General features: G+C 44.6%; 1 protein-coding gene across 2 annotated transcripts; it reads left to right on the forward strand.

The window, feature by feature from the left end:
- The first annotated feature begins 1,740 nt into the window (after positions 1 to 1,740).
- NUP54 (nucleoporin 54) lies at positions 1,741 to 16,521 on the forward strand. Of its 2 annotated transcripts, XM_081020905.1 has the most exons (13): positions 1,741 to 2,110; positions 3,814 to 3,975; positions 6,447 to 6,530; positions 6,636 to 6,770; positions 7,546 to 7,772; positions 7,975 to 8,162; positions 8,740 to 8,936; positions 9,645 to 9,699; positions 10,330 to 10,423; positions 12,615 to 12,722; positions 14,326 to 14,445; positions 15,195 to 15,305; positions 15,911 to 16,521. In XM_081020905.1, exons 1-13 carry the CDS (start codon positions 2,056 to 2,058, stop codon positions 16,037 to 16,039), a joined length of 1,665 nt encoding a protein of 554 aa, XP_080877031.1. In that variant the 5' UTR covers positions 1,741 to 2,055; the 3' UTR covers positions 16,040 to 16,521. The 2 variants fall into 2 exon arrangements, with proteins under 2 accessions (XP_080877031.1, XP_080877032.1); XM_081020906.1 differs by lacking the exon at positions 3,814 to 3,975 and having other exon boundaries at positions 1,748 to 2,110.
- The last annotated feature ends 1,182 nt before the right edge of the window (positions 16,522 to 17,703 follow it).

The following is a 17,703-nucleotide window of genomic DNA, read 5'->3' on the forward strand; positions in this document are numbered from 1 at the left end:
CACCCCTCCTGGACGAAGAGGCATGTGTGTTTACCTGCCAATGAAGAGAGAACAGAATTCTGGCTAAATGCACTGAAGAGGGGGAAGTGTGCAGCTGCTACAGACAAAAGCCCTCCCAGTGATCCCTGCACCTAGAATCATAGAATCATAGAGTTGGAAGAGACCACAAGGGCCATCGAGTCCAACCCCCTGCCAAGCAGGAAACACCATCAGAGCACTCCTGACATATGGTTGTCAAGCCTCTGCTTAAAGACCTCCAAAGAAGGAGACTCCACCACACCCCTTGGCAGCAAATTCCACTGTCGAACAGCTCTTACTGTCAGGAAGTTCTTCCTAATGTTTAGGTGGAATCTTCTTTCTTGTAGTTTGGATCCATTGCTCCGTGTCCGCTTCTCTGGAGCAGCAGAAAACAACCTTTCTCCCTCCTCTATGTGACATCCTTTTATATATTTGAACATGGCGATCATATCACCCCTTAACCTCCTCTTCTCCAGGCTAAACATGCCCAGCTCCCTTAGCCGTTCCTCATAAGGCATCGTTTCCAGGCCTTTGACCATTTTGGTTGCCCTCCTCTGGACACGTTCCAGTTTGTCAGTGTCCTTCTTGAACTGTGGTGCCCAGAACTGGACACAGGCCCAGAACTGGACTCATTTGCAATATTCTCAAGTGTGTCCTTTGCAAACCTTACTGCTAAGCATGCACTGCAGCAGACTCCAGGAGAACACAATGGTGGTGTAATTAAACATGTGATAAACGGGACTAACAGGTGACAAACGGGACCGGATGGCGCAGGACTAAACTTGCCGAGGCCTGAAACACACATCCTAAATCACCTCACAGAGTCATAGTTTGCAGTTCCTTTCATCATCATCATCATTTTTAATTTGTATACCGTCTTTCTATCTTACAATACTCAAGGCAGTTTACAAGCTGAAGAAAGAAAGAATGTACATTTTATAACAATCTAATGCAATACAAAAAGGGGATAATAAAACATATCTTTAAAATAGGCAACCTACATCAAAAAGTAATATTCAACAATCATTATAATAGTATTAAATAATAATAGCATATGAAAGTTAAACAGAAATCCGCTCAACAGTTACAATAAATAATTTCTAAACTATAATCAATAAAACAACGGCAAGCCACAGTGCATAGAATAATACAATACAAAATGAGAAGAAGAGACTGGAGGGTGGAGCAAGGCAGGTGGAAGGAGGCCTTGCCTGATGGAGTCTCTCCCCTCACAGTTCTTCCTCCAGGAACAGATCTCTTATGAGGACTCCTAGGGTCGGAGTCGGAATAGGGTTTGAACCTATTGCACACCGTATCCCGCATCATTAGGTGTGAGGATCACCAAAGCAGGTTGCCATATTTCAAAAAGTGGAAAACTTGTTGAGGTTTTTTTTTTGGGGGGGGGGGACGTTGTTGGAAATTCTCCCCCCCCCCCCAAAAAAATCTACATTTCCGACATGGGTTGCCCTACGGCCGACTTTCCCCATCAGGATCCCATCGGGCACTTCCCCTCCAGTCCACAAGGCGGAGCCTCTACCTTCCCGCAGCCCGCTCCCCAATTGGTGGCGCTTCAGGGGCCGGTCTAGGAATCCGCGATGGCATCTTACGTCGTCGTCGTCGTCGTCACCACAGCGCCTCGTTGCCGGGGCAACAAGCCAGCTCGAGCGTCGCTCTCCGGGCGGAGGCGGAACCTTTTTTTCACCACAGACGCACAAATGTAGAGTGACGCGCCACGGCGATTTCAAACCGGGACGCCCGGTGCCAGGTTTCAGCTAGTTTCCCGCTCTGATTTTTCGACACGAAATGCGTAAAGGGGAGTCGAAGTTAAGGGAGGCCGAAGGGCAGAGCGGCGGGTCCCTAGAAAATTGCGGCCGGCGCTAATATTGGGTTCCACTCTACACTTTTCCTATCTCTATGGTCTGGTCGCGGCCTCCCGCGTCGGGGTTGCAGTTTCCACCCGGACGACGACGCTGAGCGGACCTTCCCAGGGTCAGTGGGTGCTGCTGCTGCCGCCGCCGCCGCCGCTCGGGTTCCCTCATGGCTTTCAACTTCGGGCCAGCCGCCGGCGCTGCAGCCGCCCCAAACCCTGCGGGTGAGTGCGGGGAAGTGGCGGGGGGGGGCGAGCTCGGGGGGAGGGGCGTGGCCCTGGTCGCCCTGGCAACCGAGAAGGTAGCGGGGGGGGCGGGGAAGGGCAGCACCTGTTGAATCCCTGGCTGCCTATCGCGGAGCAGCAGCAGCAGCTTCGGAGGCGCAGGGCGATCTCGGAGGGGGTGGGAGGGAGGAAGTCAGCTTTATTTGTTCCAGCCGTAGGTCAGGACAAGCACGACAACACGCCCAAATGAACGCGAGCGCAAGGAAGACGCGAAGAAGCACAAAATGATGATGCGCCTTAAGGTTGCCTGAATGTCCGCTTGGCGCAGGGTTTTAGAACAGGAAGGGACCCTCGAGGGTCTTCGAGACCAAACCCCTGCAGTGCAAGTGTGTGTGTGTACACACACACATATCCCCAAGGAGAACCACCACCACCCCACACAAAAGAGGCACTTATTATTATTATTAATAATAATAATATCACAGGGTTTGTATAAAAATGTAGCTATATATATCCCAAAGGAGGACCCCCCCCACACACAAAAGAGGCACTTATTATTATTATTCATTAATATCACAGGGTCTATGTATAAATGTAACTATATATATCCCAAAGGAGCACCCCCCCCACACACACAAAAGAGGCACTTATTATTATTATTCATTAATATCACAGGGTCTATGTATAAATGTAACTATATATATCCCAAAGGAGGACCCCCTCCCCCACACACAAAAGAGGCACTTATTATTATTATTCATTAATATCACAGGGTCTATGTATAAATGTAACTATATATATCCCAAAGGAGGACCCCCCCCCACACACAAAAGAGGCACTTATTATTATTATTCATTAATATCACAGGGTGATTGTAGAGAGAGGCCAACGGGCTGCAAAGTGTGGCTCTCCCACTGCCACGCTTCTGTTCCCATCCGTTAGCAAAACTAGGTCTCTGGCTGCTGCCAGTCCCATGTTGCAGAGCCCCACAAATAAACATAATTAGTGCTAATTCCTCCGAAATACATAGGATTGTAGAGTCCTGTGGCTTGGCTTTTGAAAAACAGGAGGTCCACAGTACTTAGCAAATTGAGAAGTGCTGTGCTAGCCTGCTGTTGTCTGCCTGGTACTGCGAAGAGTATGTGTTTGTCTAGTATGTGGCTGGCAGGCTGCATTTGACTTGGGAATTCACAAATTGCATGATGATATGGACTGTTGTGATAATGTATGTGAAGCACTTTGAACAAAAATCCATGTCTAAATGCAAAGTATTCATATTAATCAGCCATGGGGAGAGTGTAATTCTCATATGGAAGTTTGGGGAAGGGAACCACTATCAAGTTTGTTAACGGTTCTTTACTTGGTCATTCATATCTACAAAATGTTAAGCCTAAGTGTACTGCTCAGCTCATTACTTCTAAACCCTTCAAAACGTAGACCATTCAAAACACCCTGCTCTCATACTGAGGAGGAATTTTTATTTGCATGTTTTTGGTGCAGAACTAATATTTGGCAGTGAAAACTTCATTTGTCCTATGACAGCAGAGAAACTCTCTTGTACTTTTTCTTGCTATGGACTGATGTTTCTTCTCCTGCGTTCTTTGAAATTTCTCATTTTTGCTAATCAGAAACGGTTTTACTGCTTACATGTTTTGTTTCTCACTAATACTTCCTTGCTTTCTTTTCTGCTTCCCACTCATCAGGATTTGGTGGGCTTGAAACAGCAAACTCCACTGCCAGCGGGTTTAATTTTGGGGGTTTTGGATTAACTGCTAATCCTGCAGTGAATTTTAATATTGGGAATTTTGGTGTGTCTACTACCTCGGCTCCACCATTCAATTTTGGTAACAGTCTGGCCAGTGCAGGTAGAGAATGCACACAAGTGGTGTTTGTAATTGCATTGTTGCTGGGAAGGGTCCAAGAATTTGCTTCAGGCCCCTGGGGTCTAAGCTCATTCATGTGGCATTGTTCCATTAAAATCAATTGAAGACCTCTTTCAGTGTTTAAGGACTGGAGTAGAAGCAGAATACCTCTTTTGCTTTTATTCTTGTAGCTTTTTAAATAACATTTGCATCGGACTCCTTAAATGTGTGACTGAAATGCTTAATTTTTCAAAGCTGTTTTATCACTGAAGTAGCTGCAAAGAGAGACTGCTCTGATCCAGCAATTGCTTATGGGAACATAAAGCTTCACAGAAGGATGCAGTCTATGCGTTCGTTAAAGAAATGATTGATCAGGTCCCTCCATTCAATAAATGAGGAAGTCTGCACAGTCAGGAAATCCATGTGAGAGGCAATACATACGGAACACAGCATTGTGGGACTACTAGCTACTTGCTGTGATGTAGAGTGTGAAGGGGAGACAACCTCTCCAAACATGGGATGAATTCATGGCAAATCATGCCTCCATAGTACACATCCACCATGTTTGTGCCCTATAAGCTTGGGAGGGTGTTGAATTCTCAGTTTCCTTTCACAATTTTCCCGTTTACTGTGTGCCTATGAAACAGTGTAATGTGCGAATTAACCTTGAATCCATGTAGATCTAGATTGAGTCATTAAAATGGCTTTTCCCCAAGGAAAATCAGCCAGAGTGTCTTAGCAGGCCAAATTTGCCATGTGCATTCTGCAAACAGGGATATAAAATTATGATCCCTTGGTAATAAAGTTGAATAACTTTGAAAAGGTATTTTTCTGTATCTCAAATTCTTGGACCCTACTGCATTTATGTTTCCCCCCTTTCCTACGTCTCTTCATTGGATTTCAGTCATCACGAACTCACCACACTTTTATCAAGGCTTAATGGAGAAGCAAATTTTATACGATCAGCTAAAAAAAATCAGCAATCCTAACTTTTGGTCTTTGAGAAATATCCTGGCTTTGACAAAAAGATTCTGACTTTTAAACATTCTCAACTATTTACCGTCTGTAGAACAAGTTGATAATTCAACTAGCTGATTTTGAACAGCCAGGCATCGATCCATCTTTGTATCTGAATGTGCCTGACATTAATATTCAGTATTCTAATATTCAGTATTTCTAATGCACTCATTTAGTGTTAACCTTCAGTTCTTGTGGCTGTTCGTATAGGAAATTATATCATTCCATAGTCCTGTCATTTCTGTACTGTAATATGCAACAGTTTCAATTATTTGTATAGTGTAACTCTCATCTCAGCTGTTAAAAGAAACCATTTGTTCACCCCAGTGACATTGTTTGCTTTGTGATTGGTCTGAATGGCTTTCACAATGTGAGTCTCTCGCACCTCTACCCACCGCATACAAATGCATTCACACTTCCAATCAGTTTTAAAATTCTTCTTGGAAAATTTCTGTGCAAGGAAGGGCACGAGAAAGAGCTCACCACTGAGCTACGATTGTTACTAGTATTACACTAAAATACTGTAATTGTTTTAAGATGGCAGCTATAACTGAACTTTAATCTTTTGAGTGCAGACAGGGATCACAAATTCTAATGCATTTATAAAAACTTGGTTTCACACTAGTATTTATTTATTTATCTGTTTATTTATTCTTTTGTTTAATACATTTACAATCCTGCACTTTCATCCAAAGGAGCCCAGGGCAGCACTGATTTCAGTGGGGCTAAAGCACAACTAACTTAGTCTTTGGGTCCATCCCCCAATTTTATGACTGTATAGGTTTTGAGTGCTTCAGGACAGGTTTAACCAGTGCATCTTTCACCCAAAAAGTTCAGTCAGGAACAGTGCTGGTCAAGGAGAAGAGCAGGGTCCATATAGGCAGCACAGCAGTTGCAGGGCCAATGTGTCAATGGCAGGCTGGAACCCTTCTTCTGATTGAAACCTATTCTGGGAGCTCCAGCAAAGCCATTTAATCAACTCTGTTGTGCCTGTTTAGCACAAAGAAAGGCATGCAAAGAGTGCTGGGAGCAGCTGGTTTCTACAATGCAAGGAAAATTCAGAAGACATATTTATGACCACATAAGGAGCACTGATGTTCTAGAGTAGTTTAAACCAGAGGCACTGCACTGATTAGGTTGTTTTTTAAAAAAGAATTTATATGTGTTTTCCCTCAAGTAACAGGATAGGCTTTCCAAAAAATAACAACAAAAATGTGCATCTGATATGATTTCCCAAAAGATGAAAGCGTGTTAGCTACTTTAGTGCTAGCCCCTTCTCTGCAATCGCTTCGGCTTTAAACGAGGGCAATGCATACGAGTTGTTTCCTCAGCAACATTCATTTGTCACCATCTCCCTTCCTAAAAAAAACCTACCGGCATGTGATCGTCAAAACTGTGGCCTCGTAAGAGCCTGCCGGGCTTCTTCTTCTTTTGACTTGTTCATTTTGGTTTCCTAGGGGCCTTTGGAGGATTTGGGACGGCAAACACCACAGCTGGATCTACGTTCAGCTTCTCGGCACCTACCAACACCGGGGCTGGTGGTAAGAGCGCATGAATTGCACTGCACATGTCTTTCCAGTTAAAGCATTGCAGGAGCTTAGCATGACCTTATTCACACTGTGTTGTCCCGCTTTTCTTCTTTCAAGGGTTGTTTAGTGCTACCCAGAACAAGGGGTTTGGATTTGGTACTGGCTTCGGGACAGGTACCGGCCTTGGCACAGGTTTGGGAACTGGTTTGGGATTTGGAGCCTTCAGCACCCAGCAGCAGCAGCAGCAACCAAGTAAGTACACGAAGGCTAAATAGTGCCAGGGGTTTTATCTAACCTCTTTATGTCATATTGGAACCCCTTCTTTCCTCTGTTCCCTTCTCCCTCCCATCAGACATCTGGGTGACAGCCTGATGGGCAAAAGAAGTGGACTTTATGAACTGTATTCTGGTTGGGTGTTTCAGGCGTCTGCTGTAGCTATTATTTTTGTCAGGCATCCACATATCTGCCTGAAGGAGATAGGATCTGCCTGTGTGATGCCCACCTGGTGGAAACTCTAGCTCACATGGCCCTTAAATGTAAAATGAATGATTATCTCCACCAACAATTTCTAGACCATCTATGTATTCCAACATGGAAACCAGAGACAGAGGTTATACGCTTCTTATTACAGGGGAGAGACCAGAAGCATACCAAGACAGTAGCTAAGTTCCTCTATTTGATTTTTTTGTCACCGAAGTATGCTACAGGATCCTGCCCTTGCTGGAGACCCACAGAGATGAAATAGATTGCTCTCCTCTTCTTCCCTTTGGCAAATGACTGTACTGTTGAAATGGCAACGAGATCGCACTGGCCTATTTATTCTGAATGTTTGTATGTGATGCCAATAAAGGTTTGATGATGATATATCTGCCTAAATTGCAAAAAATATAATAGCGATAAGCTCAGAAAATATGTAAACCCTTGGTCAGCATCTTATTTTACAAAGGGGCTACTTTGAGGAGAGGATAGTGGGCTAGCCTTGCGTGGTTGGATTTCATTTGCCATCTATCTTCCCATCTCATTTTAGCCCTAGGAAGCCTCTTCAGTCAGCCTGCTCAAGCCCCTGCCCAGTCTAACCAGCTGATAAACACAGCAAGTGCCCTTTCTGCACCCACACTGTTGGGAGATGAGCGAGATGCTATTTTGGCCAAGTGGAACCAGCTGCAAGCATTTTGGGGCACAGGCAAAGGATATTTCAACAACAGCATTGCCCCAGTGGAGTTCTCGCAGGAAAACCCCTTCTGCAGGTTTAAGGTATTACTGGTTTTTCTGAAGACCACCTTTTTGGAAACGGTTGGTTGGCTAGCTAGTCTTAATTGCTGCTAGACATTTAGAGTTGATTTCCTTCGCTACATTTCACGGAGTTGTGGAATCGTAGCTTTCATGTCTTTGTGTTGCTGCAGCAAAAAGTTTGGGTATCTTTTTGTTGGCTGAAAAGGCTGCTGTCCTTTCACAGGCTGTTGGCTATAGCTGCATGTCCAACAACAAGGATGAAGATGGCTTGGTAGCACTGGTCTTCAACAAGAAGGAAGCAGAAATTCGAAGCCAGCAGCAGCAGCTTGTGGAATCTGTGCACAAAATCTTAGGTTCAAACCAGACTCTCACAGTCAACGTGGAAGGTGTGAAGACCATGCCAGATGATCAGTAAGTAAATTGCATGGTGCATGTGTGTCCCTTCCTGGCAAGAAAAGGCCTCTTCATGCCCAAGGAGAGTAACATGCTTGATGCAGGGATGGCTAACAGGTGTAGGCAGACCCATTTCACCTCGCCTCCTTTGCTCCTCTCTGTGCCAGGTTGGGCAGAGGTGCTTCCTCTTATCTGGAAGACATCCCTCTCAGGAGCAGGCCCTCTCATTTGGAGGGCCATGTACAGAGTATCCCATCCAAGTTGCTGGTGGGTGGAAATTGATGCCATAGCAAGGCTCCATACATACATCGGATGAAGAGCCCAGCCAGGCAGATAATAATTGGAGGAAGCTGGCCAGACCATCTCAGTTGGTTAGAGCATGGTGCTGATAAGGGGAAGGTTGCAGGTTCAATCCCCATATGGGACAGCTACATGTCCCTGCATTGCAGGGGGGTTGGACCAGATGATCCTCAGGGTCCCTTGCAATTCTATAATGCTATGAATACATTTGGTTTTTTGAGATCAACCTTGAGTGTAACAACAGTAAATTCTTTTAAAATGTGTAAAATATAAGTGTTTGTATTGGCTCTTTTAGGACTGAAGTAGTCATCTATGTTGTTGAGCGATCTCCAAATGGGACTTCCAGGCGAGTCCCATCTACCACTCTGTATGCACACTTTGAACAAGCAAATGTCAAAAACCAGCTGCAGCAGCTTGGAGTCACCCTCATCATGGCCAGGACAGAGCTTTCTCCAGCGCAGGTCAAGCAGCTGCTACAGAGTCCTCCTGCAGGTAATCTGTACTGCAGCCAAGTGCTTTGGTTAGATCAGGCTTCCTCAACCTTGGCCCTCCAGATGTTTTTGGCCTACAACTCCCATGATTCCTAGCTAGCAGGACCAGTGGTCAGGGATGATGGGAATTGTAGTCTCGAAACATCTGGAGGGCCAAGGTTAGATGATGGAGGAACATGTCCTGCTGTAATACAAGCTGAAAGAATTGTCATGTTCTTTAAAAATAAGTGTTTGGCCAGCCATTTAAGGGGTTTGCTTTAGATATGGGATGTATTTTAATTGGACTTGGCTTGTAGATACAATCTGGAAAGAGACCTAAAGGACAAGTAAATAATCTTCTAACTCACTCATTGTGCAGTAGATCAGTGGTGGGTTGGTCATGAGACAAAACATCAGGACAGAAACAGAAAAAGGTACTTGCAGCAGTAATTAATGCTTCTTTAGGGGTGGGTTCTCACAAGAGAAAAATTGACTGAATTAATTGGAAATGGGATATGAAGAAAATATCTGAAGTGTGTTAAAATTGTCACTTCTGAAATGTAGTTCACCTGTTTTTTGGGGGGGGAGGGGGGCTATGAGTTATACATGTGTTAAATCTGGGTGTTTTTAGCAAGATAAATCTTACCGCCAACTGATCCTATTAAACAATGGCTGAGGTTCAATGACTCAATATTGTCCTCAGTGACGTACCTTGTTTTTCCTTTTCCAGGAGTTGATCCAATCATTTGGGAACAGGCCAAAGTTGACAATCCAGATCCTGAAAAGTAAGTCTGGTGGTTTTCAAGGTGGTTTTTGCATTGCTTGGATAATTTGAAATGGGAATTATGTGTCTTTCTGAGAAGGGATGGGCAAAATGAGCACCCAAGCTCCCAAAAGCAATAGCTGGAAAATAGTCATAACGCCACACTGAAATCTACATGGCTTTCAATTAGGAGGTGCATGCAAGACTGAACCATCACAAGAATGCATGTGGGGAAATGCATGCTTGAGTGTGTCCCTGTGTTAAAATCTTGCTTTGTTACTACCACATTGGGGAGAAGCTACGCTAAATTTGCAGGTTGAAGAAAGTTTTAGCTGTTGGTGCATATTCAGGCATGCTATCCCACATACGTACTCTTGAAGAGCTTGTTGGGACGTCAAACCCAACAGTCTACAGTGGAATCTGTTAAGACTTCCAGCTGCTGGCAACAGAGTTAGCACAATCAAGGGTGTGTGTGCATGTGTTTGAACCAGATTCATGGTAATTTACCAGAGACAAAAACCACCATCCTTTCCCCTTAAAGGGATGGTGAGGCCTCCTGACTCCCTAGTTAGAGTGCCTTGTTTGCTCCTATAGCCTAATCATTTCTATGTGTTGCCTAATTTCTACCACGTCAATGCTCTTACTTCTCTAGGCTGATTCCAGTGCCGATGGTTGGTTTCAAAGAACTGCTGAGGAGGTTGAAAGTCCAAGACCAAATGACGAAGCAGCATCAAACCAGATTAGATGTGAGCACCAGCTTCTGAATACCGCTGTTGTGATTATTTGTGGCCGACAATGGATGCTCTGGCTAAGAGTCTAGTTGCCTTTTGCTTTGTAAATCCTGTGTTCCAGGTTCCAGAAACTTAATACCATAAAGCACTCTGGACTCTCGGGGCCAGGGATTGGTCGCTTGCTCCACCTAGGCTGGGGTTAGCAATTTCCAAGTCCGTTGTAAAGAGAGTGGAAGATGCCAAACTTTGAGAAGTCAAGATGCAGAGCACATTCTACAATATTTCCACTGAGCTTCTACTGCTTGTGTGTTCCAGGGACACAAATCAACCCAGTCTATTCACTTTCACTGGGAGCTACACTTGAGATGCTCAAAGTGAAGTCTAACCTCCCTATTTTATTTTATTTTTCTAATTTATAGCTTTACTAGAACAATACATACTGTATTTTTCGCCCTATTGGATGCACCGGCCCATAGGACGCACCTAGTTTTCAGGGGGGGAAATCAAGGAAAAAAATATGATTTCCCCCCCCCCCCCGCAGCTCTGGGAGCAGCAGACAGGCTGCACGCAGCCTGTGCGCTACTCCAAGACCTTCTCCCTGCTTTTGCGGGAGGTGGCGGAATTCCCCCACCTCCCGCAAAAGCCCACAGGAGCCGTGCGCGACTCCTATGGGCTTTTCGACCAGGAGGGAAAAGGGACTGAAATGGCAAGTCAGTCCCTTCTCCCTCCTCGGGGAAAAGCCCCCAAGAGCGGCGCGCTCTTTAAAGGGTGCGCGACTCCTGCGGGCTTTTCTACGAGGTGGGGGAATTCCCCCACCTCCTAGAAAAGCCAGCAGAAGCCGCGGAGCTCCTTTAAAGAGCGTGCGGCTTTTGCCTGCTTTTGTGGGAGGTGGGGGAATTCCCCCATCTCCCGCAAAAGCCCGCAGGAGGGTTGGAGAGTAGCGGGAAGGCATTGCGCGCCTTCCCGCTGCCCCCCATCCTCTGGGGCTGGCGATGGGGGAAGCCCTGCTTTCCCCACCGCCAGCCTCAAAGAGCAGACTCTCCTGGCTTCAGCGGAAGCAACGCAAAGCCTCCGGAGCGCAGGCTTCGGAGGCTTCGCGTTGCTATCGCTGAAGCCAAGGAGCCTGCATTCGCCCCATAAGACGCACACACATTTCCCCTTCATTTTTGGAGGGGGAAAAGTGCGTCTTATAGGGCAAAAAATACGGTACATTTTACACAAACCAAACAAAACACAACAAACAACATCACATTCTCTTGACTTCCATTCATCCCCTTGGATTATCTAAACTTCATTTTCTACTTCACACTTTTATATTTCCTCTTTCTAAATATTTAAAATTGCTTTATTATTTGGTCCTCTCTTGTCTTGCAAGATTCAGTCCAGACCTGTTAAAGCATTTACATTTTTACAGTACTGTTTTATATACTCTCTAAAGAGATTCCATTCTTTATTTAATCTCTGTTTTGAATCATCTCTTAAACTTCCCGTCATTTTGGCTACTTCTGTATATTCGATCATCTTCACCTGCGAGTCTAATTTGGTGGGTATCACTTGTCCTTTCCAATTTTTTGCTATGAAAATTCTATCCACTGTTGTCGCATGCATGAAGGTTCTTCTAAAAAAAAATGGGATTTCAGTCTAACCTCCCTAATTTAGAGGAGGGACATAGCTCACTATAGTACATTTTATCCGCAGAAGGTCCCAGGTTCACTCATTAACATCTCAAAGTAGTGTTGGCAAAAACTGTCTGAATCACTCCTTGTAAGTGCAGACAATATAACTGAGTTGCAATAAGGCAGCTTCCTGTGTTTAGTCTTAAATCTGTCTAGTGGCTAAATCAGTAATACCTCTTTACTTGCAGGACTAACTTCAATGGTATCAAATCTGTTTTAATCTTTGAGTTCTATTAAAGTGTTCCCTGCCCCAAAGCATTTCTGCTATGGTACATTGCATCCATTTTTTCTCTCTGCAGTTGGCTTGTTGTGATTTTTGAAGCATGTGTTTTTGATTTTCAGGGGATTTTTAGAGCAGTCACTGTAGACTCACCCAGCTTTATAATTCTGTAGCTGGTTGTGGGCTGCATCTGCAAAGGATTTAAAAGGCTTTTGACACATGAAGGGACACTCAGGTGTAAAACTAGACTGATAGTTCACAACCTGTGCATTCTCTTTAAACAGTTGACCCAATCTCTCCCTGTCTGTAGATAATATCAGAAGACATAAGTGAGCTTCAGAAAAACCAGACTACAACGATGGCCAAAATAGCTCAGTACAAGCGGAAGCTAATGGATCTTTCGCACAGAACATTGCAGGTAGGCTGTTGCTTGTCCCTGTGGTAAAAATGGGTGGTGATTAAGAATGTAGGTAAAGTGCAGTAGCAAAGAACATGAGATGAAGGTCAGGAAATATTCAGGTCAAGTCTCAATTCAACAAGGGTTGTCTAAGGTGGTCCTGAGGCAAGCCCCTGTTGTCTCTGCCTCAGTCCTCCCATCTGCAGTGTGGGGGAAGATGGATAAGACCATAAAAAAAGGATCCCAGGTCCCTCTATACCTGCATCCTGATTCCATCTGGGGCCACCCCGGTGCTTCTGGGAAGTCCATAAGCCCAGGCCATGAAGGCAAGAGTGCTCTCCCTGACCTTGTGTTTTCTCCCAGACCTCTCTGCTACCTTAGAAGACTGAGGTTCCCTATTGCTGTCCTGGCTAATCAGCCACCAGTAGACAGATCTTCATTCTCCTCTTAAAGCCATTCAGACTGCTGTTTGGATAGGAGATCAAAGAAACTTTGGGTCTTGATCCCAGTTTAGCCACACAATGCCCCTTGCCTTTCTAGGTTCTGCTTTCTCATTCCCCTCCACTCCCTCCCCCCCCCCTTTTATAATTAAAAAACAACAGTTGATATGGTACATGGTTGTTTTATGGGATGGAATAGTGTACATTGGACATGTTTATTTTACGGTCTCTTAACTTTCAATTGTACCTTAAAAAATAAATTATTACACAACTAGGGAGAAAATGGGTTTATAAGCTCCTCTTTCTTTCTTTTTTTTACTCTGTAAACCTCCATGTGTATCTTATAATAATAATAATAATAATAATAATAATAATAATTTTATTATTTGTACCCTGCCCACCTGAAGGAGCGTCTCCACCCCCATCATTCTGCCTGGACACTGAGGTCCAGTGCCGAGGGCCTTCTGGCAGTTCCCTCACTGCGAGAAGCAAAGCTACAGGGAACCAGGCAGAGGGCCTTCTCGGTAGTGGCACCCGCCCTGTGGAACGCCCTCCCACAAGATGTCAGAGAGAAAAACAAACTACCAGACTTTTAGAAGACATCTGAAGGCAGCCCTGTTTAGGGAAGCTTTTAATGTTTAATAGACTATTGTATTTTAATATTTTGTTGGAAGCCGCCCAGAGTGGCTGGGGAAACCCAGCCAGATGGGCAGGGTATAAATAAATTAGTAATATTATTATTATTATTATTATTATTATTATTATTATTATTATTATATTATTATTATTAATATTAATATTATTCCAACAAAATATTGAAACACAGTAAGATATCAGACATTAAAAAAACTTCTCTGTACAGGGCTGCCTTCAAATGTCTAACTCCTTGACATCTGATGGCAAGGTGTTCCACAGGGTGGGCGCCACTACCAATAAGGCCCTCTTGTGGCTCTGTGCAAAGACACTCTGCACCTGTCCACTCCCTTGAGCGGCCTTATTGACCTCAGGTGTGTCTGAGGATGGCCTTCCCATTTCCAGGCATATTTTGCATCCCCAAGGCACCTTGGGAAAAACAGACCAGGTGCTCTACATTCAGCTGTGCTGCCCAAAAAAGGATAATCTCTTTTTTTGGGGGGGGGGGGGTAAGGGATAGCCTTCTAAAGCATCTTAATTTCTTCACGAAGGTGTTAATCAAGCAAGAGATCCAGAGGAAAAGCGGCTATGCCATCCAAGCCGATGAGGAGCAGCTTCGCGTACAGTTGGATACGATCCAGTGTGAACTCAATGCTCCCACACAGTTCAAGGTCAGCAATTCAGGACGCATAACCTTGCATACCAAACACAGAACTGTGCAGTAAACTGCCTGGTGCTTTGCAGTTGCTCCTTCTGTGCACTTGCATTTCATGCCTGTCTTACATCTCCCAAGTTCTTTTATGCTAATGTGGAAGGCTGTGTCCGCCTTGGACCTATGCCATGCTGTTTGTTCATGTTTAGATGCATTTTAGAGTTCCTCTTTGAAAAATCATACTATGACAGTGTCTTTGAAATGCATCAAGCTCCTTCAAACTAATCTGGTAAAATCTGTAAGTGGTATATTTTCACAGGCCTCCCAACCTGATCACTGGTGCTTCCTTTCAATAAAGCAGCCTTAGTGAGAGGTTACTGAGTCAAGTCAGCAGGGTGCCACATCATGAGATGCCTTGAGATGCTTGCTTGTTGGAGATACTAAGGCAGGGGTTGGCAAGGTTTACCTCGCCTGGGCCAGTTCACTCCAGCAGAGATTCCTCCGTGGGCCAGATTGTGTGCGTGATTTCTGGTGTCTGCGTAGACGCAATTTCTGGCGTCGCGGAAGCGAATCCCTGTGCCACTTAGTGAAGCGCACGGGGGCTCGCCGAGCGGGTGATTTGGGAGCGGCCCATGGGCCTTAGGTTGCCTACCCCTGTTCTAAGGACTGGATCTGCTTATAAATCTCTGCCACTTGTCCCACAGGGCAGGGGAAAAGAAACTGCTTTCTGCCCTGAATTCAGCATTGGTCTTCCTTTATTTCTTCCAGGGCCGGCTGAATGAGTTGATGTCCCAGATCAGAATGCAGAACCATTTTGGAGCTGTGAGATCGGAAGAGAGGTACTACATCGATGCAGACCTCTTGCGGGAAATTAAACAGGTAACAACCGGCAGGAATGGAAATTCCTTCGTCACAATAACATGAGAAAGTCCCGGATGCATATTTTGTGCTTCCAGTATTTCCATTCCCAAAGAAATGGATGTTTTTGTTGCGTGAGGTGAGGGAGCGGAGTGGCCAGTGAAATTTGTGCTTGATAGCATAGAAAACCTGGGGAACGGACTCTGCTGCAAGCCCTGGTCAACCCTAATTTTTGGCCATTTGCCACCAGGCAACGCTTACATGTTTCCAAGGTTGTCTTCCGAAACATAAGGGCTAGAAAGTTGCATTTAAAAAACAACACACCGAAACATAGTAAGCTGAATAAGGCAACAAGAGCTGTGACCTAACGCTGGGTCTGGATTCCAGTGTTAATGTGTATGAAAGGGGAGGTATCAGCATGTGACTTTCTGCTGAGTAACCCATGTCTCTCATGTAAACACACAGGGGAAAGATTGGAGCAGTTGTGATCTTTCAGTTGAGGACTGATGCCTAGCATTTTACAAACAGAAGGGCTGACCGTTGCCAGGAAATTCATAGGCTAGGCTTGGGAAGGGCAAAGCGGAGTGTTTACGTGGCTATTCTCTCCCCCCTTCCCTTTCTTTTAGCATCTGAAACAGCAGCAAGAAGGGCTCAGCCACCTGATCAGCATCGTAAAAGATGACCTGGAAGATATCAAGCTCATAGAACATGGATTAAATGAGAGCATACCTATCAGAGGAGGGGTGTTCAGTTGATGGACACCCTTCCGTTGTCCAGAGGCTTATGGAAGCTGTAATTTCCTCTCCATGACCAAAACTCACTAGGCGGTTTTATATATATATATATATATATATATATATATATATATATATATATATAAAAAATACATCTTAGTATGGGGCGAGAGGATTCCAATGATATTGGTGTCCTTTCCCCAATTTGGCCATCAAGTGGTTTGGTTTCCTAATGGTGCAGTTGGTTTTCAAGAACAGACTTTAGACACTTCAGAAGCTGCTTTGTGATCTAAACCTGCAATTTTGGCAATATCGACTGTGTGGGTTAGGTTTATGAAGACACCTTCCGTGTTAACATCTTGAGAGGAAATACAATGTTATTGCTTACAGCAAACACACCCCAAAATAACTGCTGGTTGTTTATGTGCCCATAAAACATTGTCCAATCTGTTTAAACAAACTTCAAAATAAAGCTTTGAACCTTCTACATTACAGGGGGGAAACTGGGTGTCTGATGTGCTTCTTTGAGACAGGTGATGGAAAAGAAGCACTGGATAAAGGTGTTTAAAAACATAAAAAACTATTGGTATCTAAAGCCTATATTTTTATATCATTTTAATTCAACAGAATATGCAAAACCTTCTTTCTAAGAGGTAATAAAATCAAATATTTACCCTTGTTATCTTGCTGTATGCTGTTTGTAATGGAAAACAAGGTTTGCAAATTTGTGCAGTGGATGCAATTTCTTCCTGAGCAGCATTTCAACAGTGTGATTTTTCTATTGTTGATTCCTCAGCAGGGCATCCCTCCTCTTGCATTAACATCACCGCTACAATTCTCTGTGTTTAAGCTATAGCTCTCATTTTGCTTATATACTTTCTATGTGCTGAAGATCAAAACTGAACTACAGCCCCGAGCTGAAAGTAAGTATACTTTTCCCATGTGACCCGACACTGAAACAAAGCCAAGAGTTTGCTTCGTGACTCTGGTCTGGGGGCAGTGCTGCTACAAAGCCCTCCTCAAAAATAGCAGTGGATGAGATGCCTGGAGCGGGGAGAAACAATTGGCAAAAACTGCAAGTAATGATTGCAGCAGGAGAAGCTGTTGCGATTTAATAAAAACAGCAACACATCCATCCAGCTGCTAGTACTCCGCCTCCTGTGCAAATGCATTTCTGTAAACAAGGGTTAACAATTTAGGTATGCCTTTTAAAAAATCACTTTAGATGCAGCAGCTGTGGGGGTCAACACCAGCAAGGACCTGCTGCAGTATCTGCAAGATTCCCTGCCCCTTCCATGAGTCCAGAGGCATTGTGGGAGAATCATGATGCCAAGTACTTTGCGGAATGCATGGCTGTCCTGTGCAAATGTTCTAAAAAGAAATATAAATTGAAGCGTATGCGGGAGGTGAGCAAACAAGGGCAACAGCACGGCGGGGGCAGGACAGCGGAGCAAGCAAGGCAACTCAGGGGTATCAGGCCCAGAGAAGTGAGGAAGCTACAGAGCCAAGTTTATCCTGGCTTCTTGCCCATGCTAGAATTGTGGCGCTTTGGGTGAAAGTGGCAATATCTGGCAAACTCCCAGTGTATTCACAACAGGCCTTTCTAACATAAGCCTATTTGACAAGGGAACAAAACAGTCCTTTAACACAGCTGCCTGCCTTGAAGAACTGTCAGGGTGGCCTAT

The sequence above is a fragment of the Podarcis pityusensis genome (genome assembly GCF_964106645.2).
Source record: "Podarcis pityusensis genome assembly, chromosome: 9".
In the NCBI taxonomy this organism is placed as follows: domain Eukaryota; kingdom Metazoa; phylum Chordata; class Lepidosauria; order Squamata; family Lacertidae; genus Podarcis; species Podarcis pityusensis.